The sequence below is a fragment of the Haliotis rubra genome, unplaced genomic scaffold, assembly GCF_003918875.1.
Source record: "Haliotis rubra isolate DU_JTF1 unplaced genomic scaffold, ASM391887v1 Scf267, whole genome shotgun sequence".
Lineage (NCBI taxonomy): Eukaryota > Metazoa > Mollusca > Gastropoda > Lepetellida > Haliotidae > Haliotis > Haliotis rubra.
Window position 1 is genome coordinate 1,256,187 of NW_025766747.1, and position 18,352 is coordinate 1,274,538.

General features: G+C 43.2%; 1 protein-coding gene and 1 long non-coding RNA gene across 4 annotated transcripts in view; both read right to left on the bottom strand.

Moving 5' to 3' along the window:
• The window catches only part of LOC124280423, a 51,351-nt gene continuing 32,999 nt past the window's right edge, over positions 1-18,352 (bottom strand). For all 3 annotated transcript variants that reach the window (XM_046716363.1, XM_046716364.1, XM_046716365.1), the window contains 3 exons: positions 2,528-2,699; positions 2,065-2,141; positions 1-401 (listed from right to left, as the gene is read on the bottom strand). In XM_046716363.1, coding sequence (XP_046572319.1) covers positions 397-401; positions 2,065-2,141; positions 2,528-2,699 — 254 coding nt within the window. In that variant the 3' untranslated portion in view covers positions 1-396. The remainder of the gene's footprint in view (positions 402-2,064; positions 2,142-2,527; positions 2,700-18,352) is intronic.
• LOC124280424 lies at positions 8,979-9,957 on the bottom strand. Its single transcript, XR_006899680.1, has 3 exons — positions 9,794-9,957; positions 9,422-9,490; positions 8,979-9,080 (listed from the first exon to the last, which is right to left on the bottom strand). It is a non-coding gene; the product is annotated as an uncharacterized LOC124280424 (long non-coding RNA).

Consider the following 18,352-nt stretch of genomic DNA (forward strand, 5'->3'; position numbering starts at 1 on the left):
TTTCTTGAGATACTGTCTTGGGCCATATAAAATCCCACATGCAGAGATTGGGGGCGTTGGGGTAGCCCCGTGGCTGAAGCGTTCACTGATCTCGCCGAAGACCGGGTTCGATACTCTACATGGGTACAACGTGCTAAGGTCATTCCTGGTGTCACCCGCCGTCATAATGATAGAATATTGTTAAGCGGTAACCCTCACTCACTCAGAAACGGATTGTTTGTACACGGACACTTCGTATGGTAAACGAGTACAAAGCTAGAATATCAATGTCCACGTGGATAGTATTCAATGTTTGCTGCAGAATGATGTTCTAATGGTTAGCAGAAACATCCCATGTGAAGCTGCCATCCTCAAAGCAAGGTATCCCTGCTTCTGTATGCAAACCTTCTTTCATGATCAAACTGAGAGAGAAAAGCAATTATCATTACAAAGTAACGCAATTATTTTCAAAATACAATATTTCGTAGTCATTATTACCACACATAATACTTAGTAAATCATATGCAATATTTGTTAGATGTAATGCCTTGTTAAATATTGTTGTAATATTTAATTGTTTCTCTTAAGTTTCAGTCGAAGTTCATAACATTGGGTTTAACAAATATTAGTTGTCAGGAGCATATTACTATCTAATGTAAGCAACGGTGTTACTATAAGGAAGTTACTATATTTCGATGATTTTCGGATGTTCTAGAACAAGCTTTAGACTAGTCCAGCATTGTTTGGAACTTTCTGGAAGGTGGCAACGTGGGTAAGCGCAAACTAGACTTCTATCAACTCTCATTGCATCAAGCCCACCGGTTGTGTGAATATATTGTTTTCACCCTAGATATTAGTAACGTAATATTCTTTTTAAATCATCATTCCATGAAAACATCGGTACAGTCCGCCTTTAAACTACAATAAAAACACAAATTCGGGCTAACTTATTCCGTCTATTTTCCAAGCACAGGAAGCTGAACACATCAACCCCAGTTCCGCACAAAATGTTACCTACTTGAAAATATCTGTACATACATTAAGCATAGGTCATGGTGATAAAATGTCTGCATTAAATACTAAAACTATCGTCAGTTTTAATTACAGGATGGATGTGCTTTTAAAAAACATATTATCCAATCATAGCTTTCGCATGTCTCTACCTGGCCAGAGGTTTTACTTACGACACTGACTCGGCGAGCAAGTGATTCTGATTTAGGGTAGTAGAATTCAGTGATCACGGACTTAATTGCGATTGCCAGTACTATTGTATTGTCTACTGCCGTTGTAAACGTATAACCACTGGATGTTGTACCGTTGCCAACTGCCATTTGTATTACTCTGAAACAGTTTGTTTTGATTTACATACCCAGTCAACTGTAAAATACATGGGTACAATGTGTGAAGCCCATTTCTGGTGTTCCCCGCCGTGATGTTGCTGGAATATTGCTGAAAGCGGCGTAAAACCAAACTCAGTCAGTCAGTAAAATACAATTAAATATTTAGAAGTTCTTTATTATTTGCTGGCCTTACACTCAATGTTTTGACAAATCATAAAAATGAAATTATTTTAAAACATGTACAGCAGTACAAGCAAATAACAACGATATCTTATGAGAGGGGTCTTATAAGTTGTAAGAACTTGTCCCCGATCCTTTTCACTAAAATAAAATATGCTTAAAATAAACTAAAAAGAATAAATTTATAACTGTTCTTTGTTATTTGCTGGCTTTACACTTAATATATTTGAGTACGGATTCCTGAGTGCTTCAGTTTGGAAGTCACCTTAATACGTCTACTACCGTCTTTAACAGAGTGTGTGAATGGGTTTAGGTTTACGCCGCTTTTAGCAATATTCTAGCAATATCACGGTGGGAGACACCAGAAATGGTCTTCACACATTGTACCCATGTGGAGAATCGAACCCGGGTCTTCGGCGTGACGAGCGAACACTTTAACCATTACTTTACCCTACCGCCCTCGTCACCGGAGGAAAATGGTGGCACTATGGGCTTGTCCGCCCATCATCCGAAACAACCATTTTGTTTTCCTGATTCCAAGTAGAATGATTTCAGTTCTTCCTACCATCAAATTTTCGAACTGCTGTTGTAGAACCCTTGTCCATAGACCTTTCGGTTAACTTCGTGAAGGAGACTCTGAAACTAAAATGAAAAATAACAGTGAACCACCTTCTGGAGAGACGTCACATGAAATGATGATGGTTTGTTAGGTTGTTGCTCAACGCCGCACTCGGCAATATCACGGCTATATGGGGTGGTCTGTAAATAATTGAATTTGGACCAGACAATCCATCGATCACCATCATGAGCATCGATATGTGAAATTTGGATATGATGACATGTGTCAACCAAGTCATCGGGTATAACCACCCGATCCCATTAGTCGCCTCTTAAGACAAACATTGGTTACATAAATTGATGAAAGAACTAATACAATCAGCATGGTAGAACAGACACGGATGTGAATTGTATGGCGACAATGTCTGACAACACAGATGTATGGCGTACACTACAACTCAGTCACAAACCTTTGTCCATCTCTCTGTAGAAGACATGATCCATTTGGTCTCTTCATGAAAGATGTCTTTAATTTGGCATCAGTGACTTCGGAATAAGGTCGCCATTCACTTTGGATCTCATCAAACCATTGCCACTGGTACGCGCCTTGGTCTTCTGTCTTTGTGGGGTGTAACTTGGTATCTACAACAACAGCTGGGCTGTATCTACAGTTCTGCAAGGGCGGTGGGGTAGCCTCGTGGTTAAAGCTTTCTCTCGTCACGCTGGTGACCCGGTTCGATTCCCCACATGGGTACAATGTGTGAAGCCCATTTCTGATGTCACCCGCCGTGATATTGCTGGAATGTTGCTAAAGGCGGCGTCAAACTAAACGCCTGATGAATGCATGATACACCTACTAACCAATGCATGATACACCGTCTGATGAATGCATGATACACCGTTTGATGAATACATGGTACACCAGCTAAACAATGCATGATACACCGTCTGATGAATGCATGACACACCGTTTAATGAATGCCTGATACACCTACTCACCAATGCATGATGCACCGTTTGATGAATACATGGTACACCAGCTAAACAATGCATGATACACCGTCTGATGAATGCATGACACACCGTTTAATGAATGCCTGATACACCTACTCACCAATGCATGATACACCGTCTGATGAATACCTGGTACACCTCCTCACCAATGCATGATACACCGTCTGATGAATGCATGACACACCATTTAATGAATGCATGATACACCTACTAACCAATGCATGATACACCGTCTGATGAACGCATGACACACCGTCTGATGAATACCTGGTACACCTACTAACCAATGCATGATACACCGTCTGATGAATGCATGAAACACCGTTTAATAAATGCATGATACACCTACTAACCAATGCATGATACACCGTCTGATGAATACATGGTACACCTACTAACCAATGCATGATACACCGTTTGATGAATGCATGATACACCGTTTAATGAATGCATGATACACCTACTCACCAATGCATGATACACCGTCTGATGAATGCATGATACACCGTCTGATGAATACCTGGTACACTTCCTAACCAATGCATGATACACCGTCTGATGAATGCATTCCACACCGTTTGATGAATGCCTGATACACCTACTAACCAATGCATGATACACCGTCTGATGAATGCATAACACGCCTTTTCATGAATACCTGATACACCTACTAAGCACTGCATGATACACCGTCTGATGAATACCTGGTACACCTACTAACCAATGCATGATACACCGTCTAATGAATGCATGATACACCGTTTAATGAATACCTGATACACCTACTAACCAATGCATGATACACCGTCTGCTGAATACATGGTACACCTCCTAACCAATGCATGATACACCGTCTGATGAATGCATTACACACCGTTTAATGAATGCCTGATACACCTACTAACCAATGCATGATACACCGTCTGCTGAATGCATGACACACCGTTTAATGAATGCATGATACACCTACTAACCAATGCATGATACACCGTCTGATGAACGCATCACACACCGTCTGATGAATACCTGGTACACCTACTCACCAATGCATAATACACCGTCTGATGAATGCATGACACACCGTTTAATGAATGCATGATACATCTACTCACCAATGCATGATACACCGTCTGATGAATGCATGATACACCGATTAATGAATGCATCATACACCATCTCATGAATGCATGACACACCGTCTGATGAATGCATGATACACCGTTTAAGGAATGCATGATACACCTACTCACCAATGCATGATACACCGTCTGATGAATGCATGACACACCGTCTGATGAATACCTGGTACACCTATTAACCAATGCATAATACACCGTCTGATGAATGCATGACACAACGTTTAATGAATGCCTGATACACCTACTAGCCAATGCATGATACACCGTCTGATGAACGCATGACACACAGTCTGATGAATACCTGGTACACCTATTAACCAATGCATAATACACCGTCTGATGAATGCATGACACAACGTTTCATGAATGCATGATACACCTACTGACCAATGCATGATACACCGTCTGATGAATGCATGACACACCGTTTAATGAATGCATGATACACCTACTCACCAATGCATAATACACCGTCTGATGAATGCATGACACACCGTTTAATGAATGCATGATACACCTACTCACCAATGCATGATACACCGTCTGATGAATGCATGATACACCGATTAATGAATGCATCATACACCATCTCATGAATGCATGATACACCGTCTGATGAATGCATGATACACCGTTTAATGAATGCATGATACACCTACTCACCAATGCATGATACACCGTCTGATGAATGCATGACACACCGTCTGATGAATACCTGGTACACCTATTAACCAATGCATAATACACCGTCTGATGAATGCATGACACAACGTTTAATGAATGCCTGATACACCTACTAGCCAATGCATGATACACCGTCTGATGAACGCATGACACACGGTCTGATGAATACCTGGTACACCTACTAACCAATGCATAATACACCGTCTGATGAATGCATGACACAACGTTTCATGAATGCATGATACACCTACTGACCAATGCATGATACACCGTCTGATGAATGCATGACACACCGTTTAATGAATGCATGATACACCTACTCACCAATGCATGATACACCGTCTGATGAATGCATGATACACCGTTTAATGAATGCATGATACACCTACTAACCAATGCATGATACGCCGTAGGATGAACGCATGATACACCGTCTGATGAACACCTGGTACACCTACTAACCAATGCATAATACACCGTCTGATGAATGCATGACACGCCTTTTAAGCAATGCATGATGCACCGTCTGATGAATACACCTACTAACCAATGCATGATACACCGTCTGATGAATGCATGATACACCGTCTGATGAATACCTGGTACACCTACTAACCAATGCATGATACACCGTCTGATGAATGCATGACACACCGTTTAATGAATGCCTCATACACCTACTAACCAATGCATGATACACCGTCTGATGAATGCATACACCGTTTGATGAATGCCTGATACACCTACTAACCAATGCATGATACACCGTCTAATGAATGCATGATACACCGTTTAATGAATACCTGATACACCTACTAACCAATGCATGATACACCGTCTGATGAATGCATGGTACACCTCCTAACCAATGCATGATACACCGTCTGATGAATGCATTACACACCGTTTAATGAATGCCTGATACACCTACTAACCAATGCATGATACACCGTCTGCTGAATGCTGACACACCGTTTAATGAATGCATGATACACCTACTAACCAATGCATGATACACCGTCTGATGAATGCATCACACACCGTTTAATGAATACCTGATACACCTACTAACCAATGCATGATACACCGTCTGATGAATACGTGGTACACCTACTAACCAATGCATGATACACCGTTTAATGAATGCATGATACACCTACTCACCAATGCATGATACACCGTCTGATGAATGCATAACACGCCTTTTAATGAATGCCTGATACACCTACTAAGCAATGCATGATACACCGTCTGATGAATACCTGGTACACCTACTAACCAATGCATGATACACCGTCTAATGAATGCATGATACACCGTTTAATGAATACCTGATACACCTACTAACCAATGCATGATACACCGTCTGATGAATGCATGACACACCGTTTAATGAATGCATGATACACCTACTAACCAATGCATGATACACCGTCTGATGAATGCATAACACGCCGTTTAATGAATGCCTGATACACCTACTAACCAATGCATGATACACCGTCTGATGAATACGTGGTACACCTACTAACCAATGCATGATACACCGTCTAATGAATGCATGATACACCGTTTAATGAATGCCTGATACACCTACTAACCAATGCATGATACACCGTCTGATGAATGCATGATACACCGTCTGATGAATACCTGGTACACCTACTAACCAATGCATGATACACCGTCTGATGAATGCATGATACACCGTTTAATGAATGCCTGATACACCTACTAACCAATGCATGATACACCGTCTGATGAATGCATGGTACACCTACTAACCAATGCATGATACACCGTCTGATGAATGCATTACACACCGTTTGATGAATGCCTGATACACCTACTAACCAATGCATGATACACCGTTTAATGAATGCATGATACACCTACTCACCAATGCATGATACACCGTCTGATGAATGCATGATACACCGTCTGATGAATACCTGGTACACTTCCTAACCAATGCATGATACACCGTCTGATGAATGCATTACACACCGTTTAATGAATGCCTGATACACCTACTAACCAATGCATGATACACCGTCTGATGAATGCATAACACGCCTTTTAATGAATGCCTGATACACCTACTAAGCAATGCATGATACACCGTCTGATGAATACCTGGTACACCTACTAACCAATGCATGATACACCGTCTAATGAATGCATGATACACCGTTTAATGAATACCTGATACACCTACTAACCAATGCATGATACACCGTCTGATGAATGCATGGTACACCTCCTAACCAATGCATGATACACCGTCTGATGAATGCATTACACACCGTTTAATGAATGCCTGATACACCTACTAACCAATGCATGATACACCGTCTGATGAATACGTGGTACACCTACTAACCAATGCATGATACACCGTTTAATGAATGCATGATACACCTACTCACCAATGCATGATACACCGTCTGATGAATGCATGATACACCGTCTGATGAATACCTGGTACACTTCCTAACCAATGCATGATACACCGTCTGATGAATGCATTACACACCGTTTAATGAATGCCTGATACACCTACTAACCAATGCATGATACACCGTCTGATGAATGCATAACACGCCTTTTAATGAATGCCTGATACACCTACTAAGCAATGCATGATACACCGTCTGATGAATACCTGGTACACCTACTAACCAATGCATGATACACCGTCTAATGAATGCATGATACACCGTTTAATGAATGCCTGATACACCTACTAACCAATGCATGATACACCGTCTGATGAATGACACACCGTATGAATACACCACCTACTAACCAATGCATGATACACCGTCTGATGAATGCATGACACACCGTTTAATGAATGCATGATACACCTACTAACCAATGCATGATACACCGTCTGATGAATGCATGATACACCGTTTAATGAATGCCTGATACACCTACTAACCAATGCATGATACACCGTTTAATGAATGCATGATACACCTACTCACCAATGCATGATACACCGTCTGATGAATGCATGATACACCGTCTGATGAATACCTGGTACACTTCCTAACCAATGCATGATACACCGTCTGATGAATGCATTACACACCGTTTAATGAATGCCTGATACACCTACTAACCAATGCATGATACACCGTCTGATGAATGCATAACACGCCTTTTAATGAATGCCTGATACACCTACTAAGCAATGCATGATACACCGTCTGATGAATACCTGGTACACCTACTAACCAATGCATGATACACCGTCTAATGAATGCATGATACACCGTTTAATGAATACCTGATACACCTACTAACCAATGCATGATACACCGTCTGATGAATGCATGGTACACCTCCTAACCAATGCATGATACACCGTCTGATGAATGCATTACACACCGTTTAATGAATGCCTGATACACCTACTAACCAATGCATGATACACCGTCTGATGAATGCATGACACACCGTTTAATGAATGCATGATACACCTACTAACCAATGCATGATACACCGTCTGATGAATGCATGACACACCGTTTAATGAATGCATGATACACCTACTAACCAATGCATGATACACCGTCTGATGAATGCATGATACACCGTCTGATGAATGCCTGGTACACCTACTCACCAATGCATGATACACCGTCTGATGAATGCATGATACACCGTTTAATGAATGCATGATACACCTACTCACCAATGCATGATACACCGTCTGATGAATGCATGATACACCGTTTAATGAATGCATCATACACCATCTGAATGCATGAATGCATGATACACCGTCTGATGAATGCATGATACACCGTTTAATGAATGCATGATACACCTACTCACCAATGCATGATACACCGTCTGATGAATGCATGATACACCGTCTGATGAATACCTGGTACACCTACTAACCAATGCATGATACACCGTCTGATGAATGCATGACACACCGTTTAATGAATGCATGATACACCTACTAACCAATGCATGATACACCGTCTGATGAATGCATGACACACCGTTTAATGAATGCATGATACACCTACTAACCAATGCATGATACACCGTCTGATGAATGCATGACACACCGTTTAATGAATGCATGATACACCTACTCACCAATGCATGATACACCGTCTGATGAACACACGACAAACCGTCTGATGAATACCTGGTTCACCTACTAACCAATGCATGATGCACCGTCTGATGAATGCATGATACACCGTTTGATGAATACATGGTACACCTACTAACCAATACATGATACACCGTCTGATGAATGCATGACACACCGTTTAATGAATGCCATGATACACCGTCTGATGAATCACCAATGCATAATACACCGTCTGATGAATGCATGATACACCGTTGAATGAATGCATTTAATGCATGCATGATACCTACTCACCAATGCATGATACACCGTCTAATGAATGCATGATACGCCGTTTGATGAATACATGGTACACCTACTAACCAATGCATGATACACCGTCTGATGAATGCATGATACACCTACTAACCAATGCATGATACACCGTCTGATGAATGCATGATACACCGTTTGATGAATGCATGATACACCTACCGTCTAATGAATGCATGATACACCGTTTGATGAATACATGGTACACCTACTAACCAATGCATGATACACCGTCTGATGAATGCATGACACACCGTCTGATGAATGCCTGATACACCTACTAACCAATGCATGATACACCGTCTGATGAATGCATGACACACCGTTTAATGAATGCATGATACACCTACTAACCAATGCATGATACACCGTCTGATGAATGCATGACACACCGTTTAATGAATGCATGATACACCTACTCACCAATGCATGATACACCGTCTGATGAACGCATGACACACCGTCTGATGAATACCTGGTACACCTACTAACTAATGCATGATACACCGTCTGATGAACACACGACAAACCGTCTGATGAATACCTGGTTCACCTGCTAACCAATGCATGATACACCGTCTGATGAATGCATGATACACCGTTTGATGAATACATGGTACACCTACTAACCAATACATGATACACCGTCTGATGAATGCATGACACATCGTTTAATGAATGCATGATACACCAAATCACCAATGCATGATACACCGTCTGATGAATGCATGATACACCGTTTAATGAATGCATAATACACCATCGCCTGAACGCATGATACACAGTCTGATGAATGCATGACACACCGTTTAATGAATGCATGATACACCTACTCACCAATGCATGATACACCGTCTAATGAATGCATGATACGCCGTTTGATGAATACATGGTACACCTACTAACCAATGCATGATACATCATCACATGAATGCATGATACACCTACTAACCAATGCATGATACACCGTCTGAAGAATACATGGTACACCTACTGACCAATGCATGATACACCGTCTGATGAACGCATGATACACCGTTTGATGAATACATGGTACACCTACTCACCAATGCATAATACACCGTCTGATGAATGCATGACACACCGTTTAATGAATGCATGATACACCTACGCACCAATGCATGATACACCGTCTGATGAATGCATGATACACCGTTTAATGAATGCATCATACACCATCTCATGAATGCATGATACACCGTCTGATGAATGCATGATACACTGTTTAATGAATGCATCATACACCTACTCACCAATGCATGATACACCGTCTGATGAATGCATGACACACCGTCTGATGAATACCTGGTACACCTACTAACCAATGCATGATACACCGTCTGATGAATGCATGACACAACGTTTAATGAATGCCTGATACACCTACTAGCCAATGCATGATACACCGTCTGATGAACGCATGACACACCGTCTGATGAATACCTGGTACACCTGCTAGCCAATGCATGATACACCGTCTGATGAATGCATGACAAACCTTTTAATGAATGCCTGATACACCTACTAACGAATGCATGATACACCGTCTGATGAACACATGACAAACCGTCTGATGAATACCTGGTTCACCTACTAACCAATGCATGATACACCGTCTGATGAATGCATGATACACCGTCTGATGAATACATGGTACACCTACTAACCAATGCATGATACACCGTCTGATGAATGCATGACACACCGTCTGATGAATACCTGGTACACCTACTAACCAATGCATGATACACCGTCTGATGAATGCATGACACACCGTTTAATGAATGCCTGATACACCTACTAACCAATGCATGATACACCGTCTGATGAATGCATGATACACCGTTTGATGAATACATGGTACACCTACTAACCAATGCATGATACACCGTCTGATGAATGCATGACACACCGTTTAATGAATGCCTGATACACCTACTAACCAATGCATGATACACCGTCTGATGAATGCATGACACGCACCGTCTGATGAATGCCTGGTTCACCACCTACTAACGAATGCATGATACACCGTCTGATGAATGCATGATACACCGTTTGATGAATACATGGTACACCTACTAACCAATACATGATACACCGTCTGATGAATGCATGACACATCGTTTAATGAATGCATGATACACCAAATCACCAATGCATGATACACCGTCTGATGAATGCATGATACACCGTTTAATGAATGCATAATACACCATCTCCTGAACGCATGATACACAGTCTGATGAATGCATGACACACCGTTTAATGAATGCATGATACACCTACTCACCAATGCATGATACACCGTCTAATGAATGCATGATACGCCGTTTGATGAATACATGGTACACCTACTAACCAATGCATGATACATCATCACATGAATGCATGATACATCGTTTAACGAGTGCATAATACACCATCTAATGAATTCACGATACACCGTCTGATGAATGCATGATACACTGCCTCATGAATGCATAATAGACCATGTGATGAATGCATGACACAACGTTTAGTAAATACCTGATACACCTACTAATCAATGCTTGATACACAGTCTGATGAATGCATGACACACCGTTTAATGAATGCATGATACACCTACTAACCAATGAATGATACACCGTCTGATGAATGCATGGTACACCTACTAACCAATGCATAATACACCGTCTGATGAATGCATGACACAACGTTTAATGAATGCCTGATACACCTACTAGCCAATGCATGATACACCGTCTGATGAACGCATGACACACCGTCTGATGAATACCTGGTACACCTGCTAGCCAATGCATGATACACCGTCTGATGAATGCATGACAAACCTTTTAATGAATGCCTGATACACCTACTAACGAATGCATGATACACCGTTTAATGAATGCATGATACACCTACTCACCAATGCATGATACACCGTCTAATGAATGCATGATACGCCGTTTGATGAATACATGGTACACCTACTAACCAATGCATGATACATCATCACATGAATGCATGATACACCGTTTAACGAGTGCATAATACACCATCTAATGAATTCACGATACACCGTCTGATGAATGCATGATACACTGCCTCATGAATGCATAATAGACCATGTGATGAATGCATGACACAACGTTTAGTAAATACCTGATACACCTACTAATCAATGCTTGATACACCGTCTGATGAATGCGTTACACACCGTTTAATGAAAGCATGATACACCTACTCACCAATGCATGATACACCATTTAATGAATGCATGATACACCGTTTAATGAATGCATAATACACCATCTCATGAATGCATGATACATCGTCTGATGAATGGATGACACACCGTTTAATGAATGCCTGATACACCTACTCACGAATGCATGATACACCGTCTGATGAATACCTGGTACACCTACTAACCAATGCATGATACACCGTCTGATGAATGCATGATACACCGTTTAATGAATGCATTATACACCTACTCACCAATGCATGATACACTGTCTGATGAATGCATGATACACCGTTTAATGAATGCATAATACACCATCTCATGAATGCATGATACACCGTTTAATAAATGCCTGATACACCTACTAACCAATGCATGATACACCGTCTGATGAATACATGGTACACCTACTAAGCAATGCATGATACACCGTCTGATGAATGCATGACACACCGTTTAATGAATGCATGATACACCTACTCACCAATCCATGATACACCGTCTGATGAATGTATGATACTCCGTTTGATGAATACATGGCACACCTATTAGCCAATGCATGATACACCGTCTGATGAATGCATGACACACCGTTTAATGAATGCATGATACACCTACTCACCACTGCATGATACACCGTCTGATGAATGCATCATACACCGTTTAATGAATGCATAATACACCATCTCATGAATGCATGATACACCGTCTGATGAATGCATGATACACCGTCTGATGAATGCATGATACACCGTTTAATGAATGCATGATACACCTACTCACCAATGCATGATACACCATCTGATGAATGCATGATACACCGTTTGATGAATGCATGACACACCGTTTAATGAATGCATGATACACCTACTCACCAATGCATGATACACTGTCTGATGAAAACATGATACACCGTTTAATGAATGCATGATACACCTACTCACCAATGCATGATACACCGTCTGATGAATGCATGATACACCGTTTAATGAATGCATAATACACCATCTCATGAATGCATGATACACCGTCTGATGAATGCATGACACGCCGTTTAATGAATGCCTGATACTCCAGTAGTATAGGGAATGGGGATTTTGGACCAAGTCCAACAAAAGCCTCTGCAAAGCCTTATTTGTGAAATAAGGCTTTGGTCGGGCCCTTGATCCAGCTATCATTACCCCTACTATAAAAAAGTTTGAGACGCCAGCGTGTTACGAACGCCCAATGTTATCCGCGACGCTTAACCGACTGAGCTACCGTGGACTTGGCTGAAGTATGTCGGTTTAACGGGTCTATCCTGGGATTGTATTATCCAAAGCTGGGCTGCGTCTAACGTGCCGCTATACCACGTTTACCTCGATGAAACAGTTTAACGTGAATCGCCTATAATCTCTTTGGTGTTTGTAATAAAGGCTTGCCGGGCTTTTGGTACTCCCTGTTCTATGTACTTTTTTTTCTCATCCTCACTGATAGCAGACTTACGAGACTTGGATCGAATCTCTTGTTTCATTTTATTATATTTTGTGAGTTCAGAGAGGATTGAACGAAACTCCTCCTCGGAGATCTTACTGTCAGTAAGTGCCGTGGAAATACGCTCACTTACTGTGTTCAGCTTTGCTTCAGCCAGAACCCTGATCTCGTCGTGTTTCAATGCCTTACGATGCAGTCTGCGGGTCTACGGTTTCCAGGGTTTTCGCTACTTCCTCTACGACTGGGTACAGACCCATCCTATAATATATATTACAAAAGATATTTTAATTGGGTTTCATTTAACAGTCGATCAACGTACTTGAGGCTTATAAGGAATAAATCCTCATGTAGGAGAATAGGTGAGAATTTAATAGGTAACTCTCCATTCACAAGAGCCTCAGAGGGGCTTATTGAGGGGGTTATAGAACCCGTTGAGGGGTCTGGTTGTATAATGATACGGTAACGTTTACCATAGTTCTGGGGACTCCAGTACACTGTCACCCCAGGTAAAAGTTGTTGTACTGCATTATTAATATTAAATCTACCGAGATAGACTTCTATGATGAGTGTGGAGCCTGGTACCATAGCCGGAATCCCTATGTGCCCGTAGTAGTCATACATTAACTCACCCCCGTGGGATGCCAGTAACATATTGGGTAAACCCGGGCTCAGTGTAACCCTTGTATTAGGCCCCGGAACGAAACACCCAGGCAAGATACCGCTATTCTTAATTTTGTTCCTTTAATGAGATATAAGGTGAGGCGAGGGTTAAGTTGACTACCCATTCAGGCTCTTTAAAATCTGATAACGGCACCCGCCTATACACGTTGTCTTTGAAGTGCAGGATGTATAAGGTGTCTTCCTCACCAGGCTGATCGAATCCCTCCGTGTCCCCTAGGTCGTTAAGCGTAGCGTTGGGACGATGACTGGTCATTGCTATAATACTATTACGAGATAATTTCCAACTGGTTTTCTGATAATAGTTCAGGGGTGAACTTCACCCCCATGAAGTGTATGTTGTCAGGTAGGAATATATTGGTTAGTGATATCGTGTTTTCCACGATCACGGTGACACCCTGCAGACTGGTGTTGGAGCCGACACCCACCAGCACATAAACTGTGCAAACGTGATACTGGTGTCGTTTCGCCCACCCGAGTTTGATCCCCTTCACGATCTCGACATCACCCCGTGATGGTTCCCCTAGGTAGACTTTGATGATCAGTGTTGAGTTCGCCGTTAGACTCTCCAGGATGGTGACCACGCCTTCGAATTCAGACACCAACTGCAATGTCACGTTTTGCATGCCCGGTTTACTCGATAGCATATGGGCTGCCATACTGGCGAGTGGGTTGATGACTACGCTACGTCTCTGAGTCGGGACGTAAGCCACTAGCAGGGTTCCGTTGTTCACGACTTTGTTTAGGTAGTTGTCTTTGTTATCCGTGAACACGTAGGGGGAGCCGAGCCTAATATTAAGAAACCAGTCATCTTTATCGGGTAATAACACCCACTTGTCATCTTCGGTGAAGACTAGCGTATATGGCTTGTTTCGGGCTACGGTAGTGCTCTCAACATCGTCTAAGTCGAACAGTTTGCCCCCGAACGATGGGTATATTATCCATTTATCATCACCGGTGTTGACTAGGGTGTACTTAGTGTTGACAACCGCTCTTGAGGTATCTATTATATCACCTAGGGCTCCACCGAAGGGGACTTCAACGCGTTTGTAAATGTTGTTTTTCAGTTGCAAGGCGTACAATTTACCATCTACTCCGGGCGCGTCGAATCCGCATGTGTCCCCGAGGTCGGAGATCCCCATATTGATGCATTTTTTCACCCCGGGCCCTTGTGCGCTGGTCATTTTATGTGAAGCGTTAAGCTGACGGGATTATGATTTATATCTAACACCGATATTATCAGCTCAGGTATGTTGCCCTGAGCCAACCTCTTATACACTGCCGCGGTGAAAACGACTCGGTTCTACCGTCGTTGTATTTCTCCGTTTTAACCGGCACTGCCCTCAGTATAGTGGAAGGGTGCCCACCTTGAATGTTGTCCGTTGTGCTCACCTGGTTGAGATGAATGTACAGCCCTCGGTACGGTACTAGGTCGGGTAACTTCATACCTGTGACGGTAGTTGTTGGTTTTATCTCGTCAGGTGACATACCGAGTGTCCTCGCCAATGGCCGGCCGAGCCTCAAGGAGTTTTTTCCGTTGTTGATTAACACCACTGTGCCGTTTGAGTCGTTCATCTTGAGTTCGGCTCCCAGGGGTTTGAAGACCTCGTCGCTTAGCGAGCACACGCTGTAGTAGCCGTCAGTTATCTGGCTGCGAGCTCCACTGACGAACAGCTTATTGTTGCTGGCATTGATGTTAGTCCATTGCGGTAGGTAGGTGATATCGCAGAGTGCGACTTCGAGTTCACCCGACGTATTATCGATTGCGTGCGTCAGCTGAACGGCCTCGCCGCTCGTTATTCCTGGAAGTGTTATGTACATGTTAGAGTATATATGCTCATTATATAATAGTTTTAAAATGTATTCCCCTGGAGTGTCTTACTCCCCTGGAGTGTTTTACCCTAAACTGGACGTAGATTTCTCACCCATGAAGATCGCGGTCGCTGATGGGATGTATTTCAACGCCCAGCTTTTAGATGTGTTCAGCCTGTATAAATTTTCGGTGACTAACGCTAAGGTAGTTCATGCTTGGTTCAACAACCCGATGCAGTTCTGGCAGAATCAACTCAACCTCGCCGTGTGGTGCGCTACAACGGGGTGTGGTGTGACATTGACCGACACTCGGCGTGGACCGCTGAGTCAGTCAGTGTTCACGTTCCACGTGTACTACCAGGTCAGGCGTATCCTTAAAGAAATCAGCGCTCCGGTCCCACAGGACAACGCATGGAACGCAGTAAACAACAAGTACGATAGGCGGGCCTACGAACGTATTTGCAATGAATTCGAACTGAACCCGAAGACGGATTGGCGTTTGCCGGGACCGAACCACGGGTTGGGTATCCCCATCGTTCACAACATGCACCTCGTGGATGCCAGCGAGAAGTTGAAAGAATGGGGATACAAGTCGATCATCACCTAACAACCAACGAGTGGGATGATCGTTACATGGCTTTCGACAACAGCAAGGATTACCGAGTCTGGAGGTTCGAGCAGGGGGCAGCGGATGACTGGAAAAAGTTCATGCTGGACACGTCGAGAGGGTTCACTGGAGCCGGGGTAATCAGGTTAAACGACTCGATTCGAACGTTACGTGTGGGAGCTGTTGGGTGCGCAGATGCAAACGCGTTCCAACATCCTTGGTAAGGGGACTGCTTACGACGCTCAGAAACAGTTCGTTGTCAACGTTGAGGATGCTATCAATGCTCCAGTTGATCTACCGAGTGCCATCAAATGCTACCAAGACGTGTTGGAATACGCCAGGTCGAAAGTCGACTACATCTTCGACGTGGGGCTGTACATGGCTTCGAGTGATATGCAACTGAGAGTAAAAAAAGTGGTGGGCTACAACAACGAAATAGTCATAGCCACGGCAGACCAAAAGTTGGGCGTCAACCTCGATGTCAACGTCCCCCACGTCCCACCACCCACGACCGGTGAAACGGGTATAGTGGCGCCACCTCCGGAGCCTAGGGTTCAACCAACACCCCCTGTGGGGTCACCCCCACACGTTCAGGCGTCCAATCAGCAGCACATCGATCGTAAAACAGCCCTGGTGGTTGGTGGGGTAGCTTTGGGGCTTATTTGGTTAAAAATTCCTTAGCTGCTATGTACACCAACCCCGCCACGGCGACGATGGCTGCCCACAGGTTTTGACTAAGCCACGTGGCAGTTTTAGCCAGAGCGCTCAGCAACCACGAGACGATGCTACCCAGGATGCCGGGTAGGGCTTCGGTGGCCTTACCAGCCAGTTTAGCCAGGGCCTCCCCGAGTTTTTTTATCAAGGCTTTGACGCCCCCATCACTTGGTGTGCCACTGCCGCCGGCGTCAATGACACCACCAGGGTTGATATGATGAAGCCCAATGCAGTCAGAATGCTGGCAATGGTGATCCCTTGCTCCCGGAACAGTATCCGAATCCTGTCAGCTAGTGTGGTGTCCTGGTAGAGGACTCGATCAACGGTTTCCCGCTCACGGCTGACCTGGGATCGAAGCTGGTCTCGGAAGGAGGATGCCGTTTCCAGCCGGGTCTTCCTTTCCTCTTCCAAATTACGTATTCGTTCCTCGATGGTGGCTTTCAGAGACTCATCCTCAGTTTCACCGAGTTTGGTCTTTTC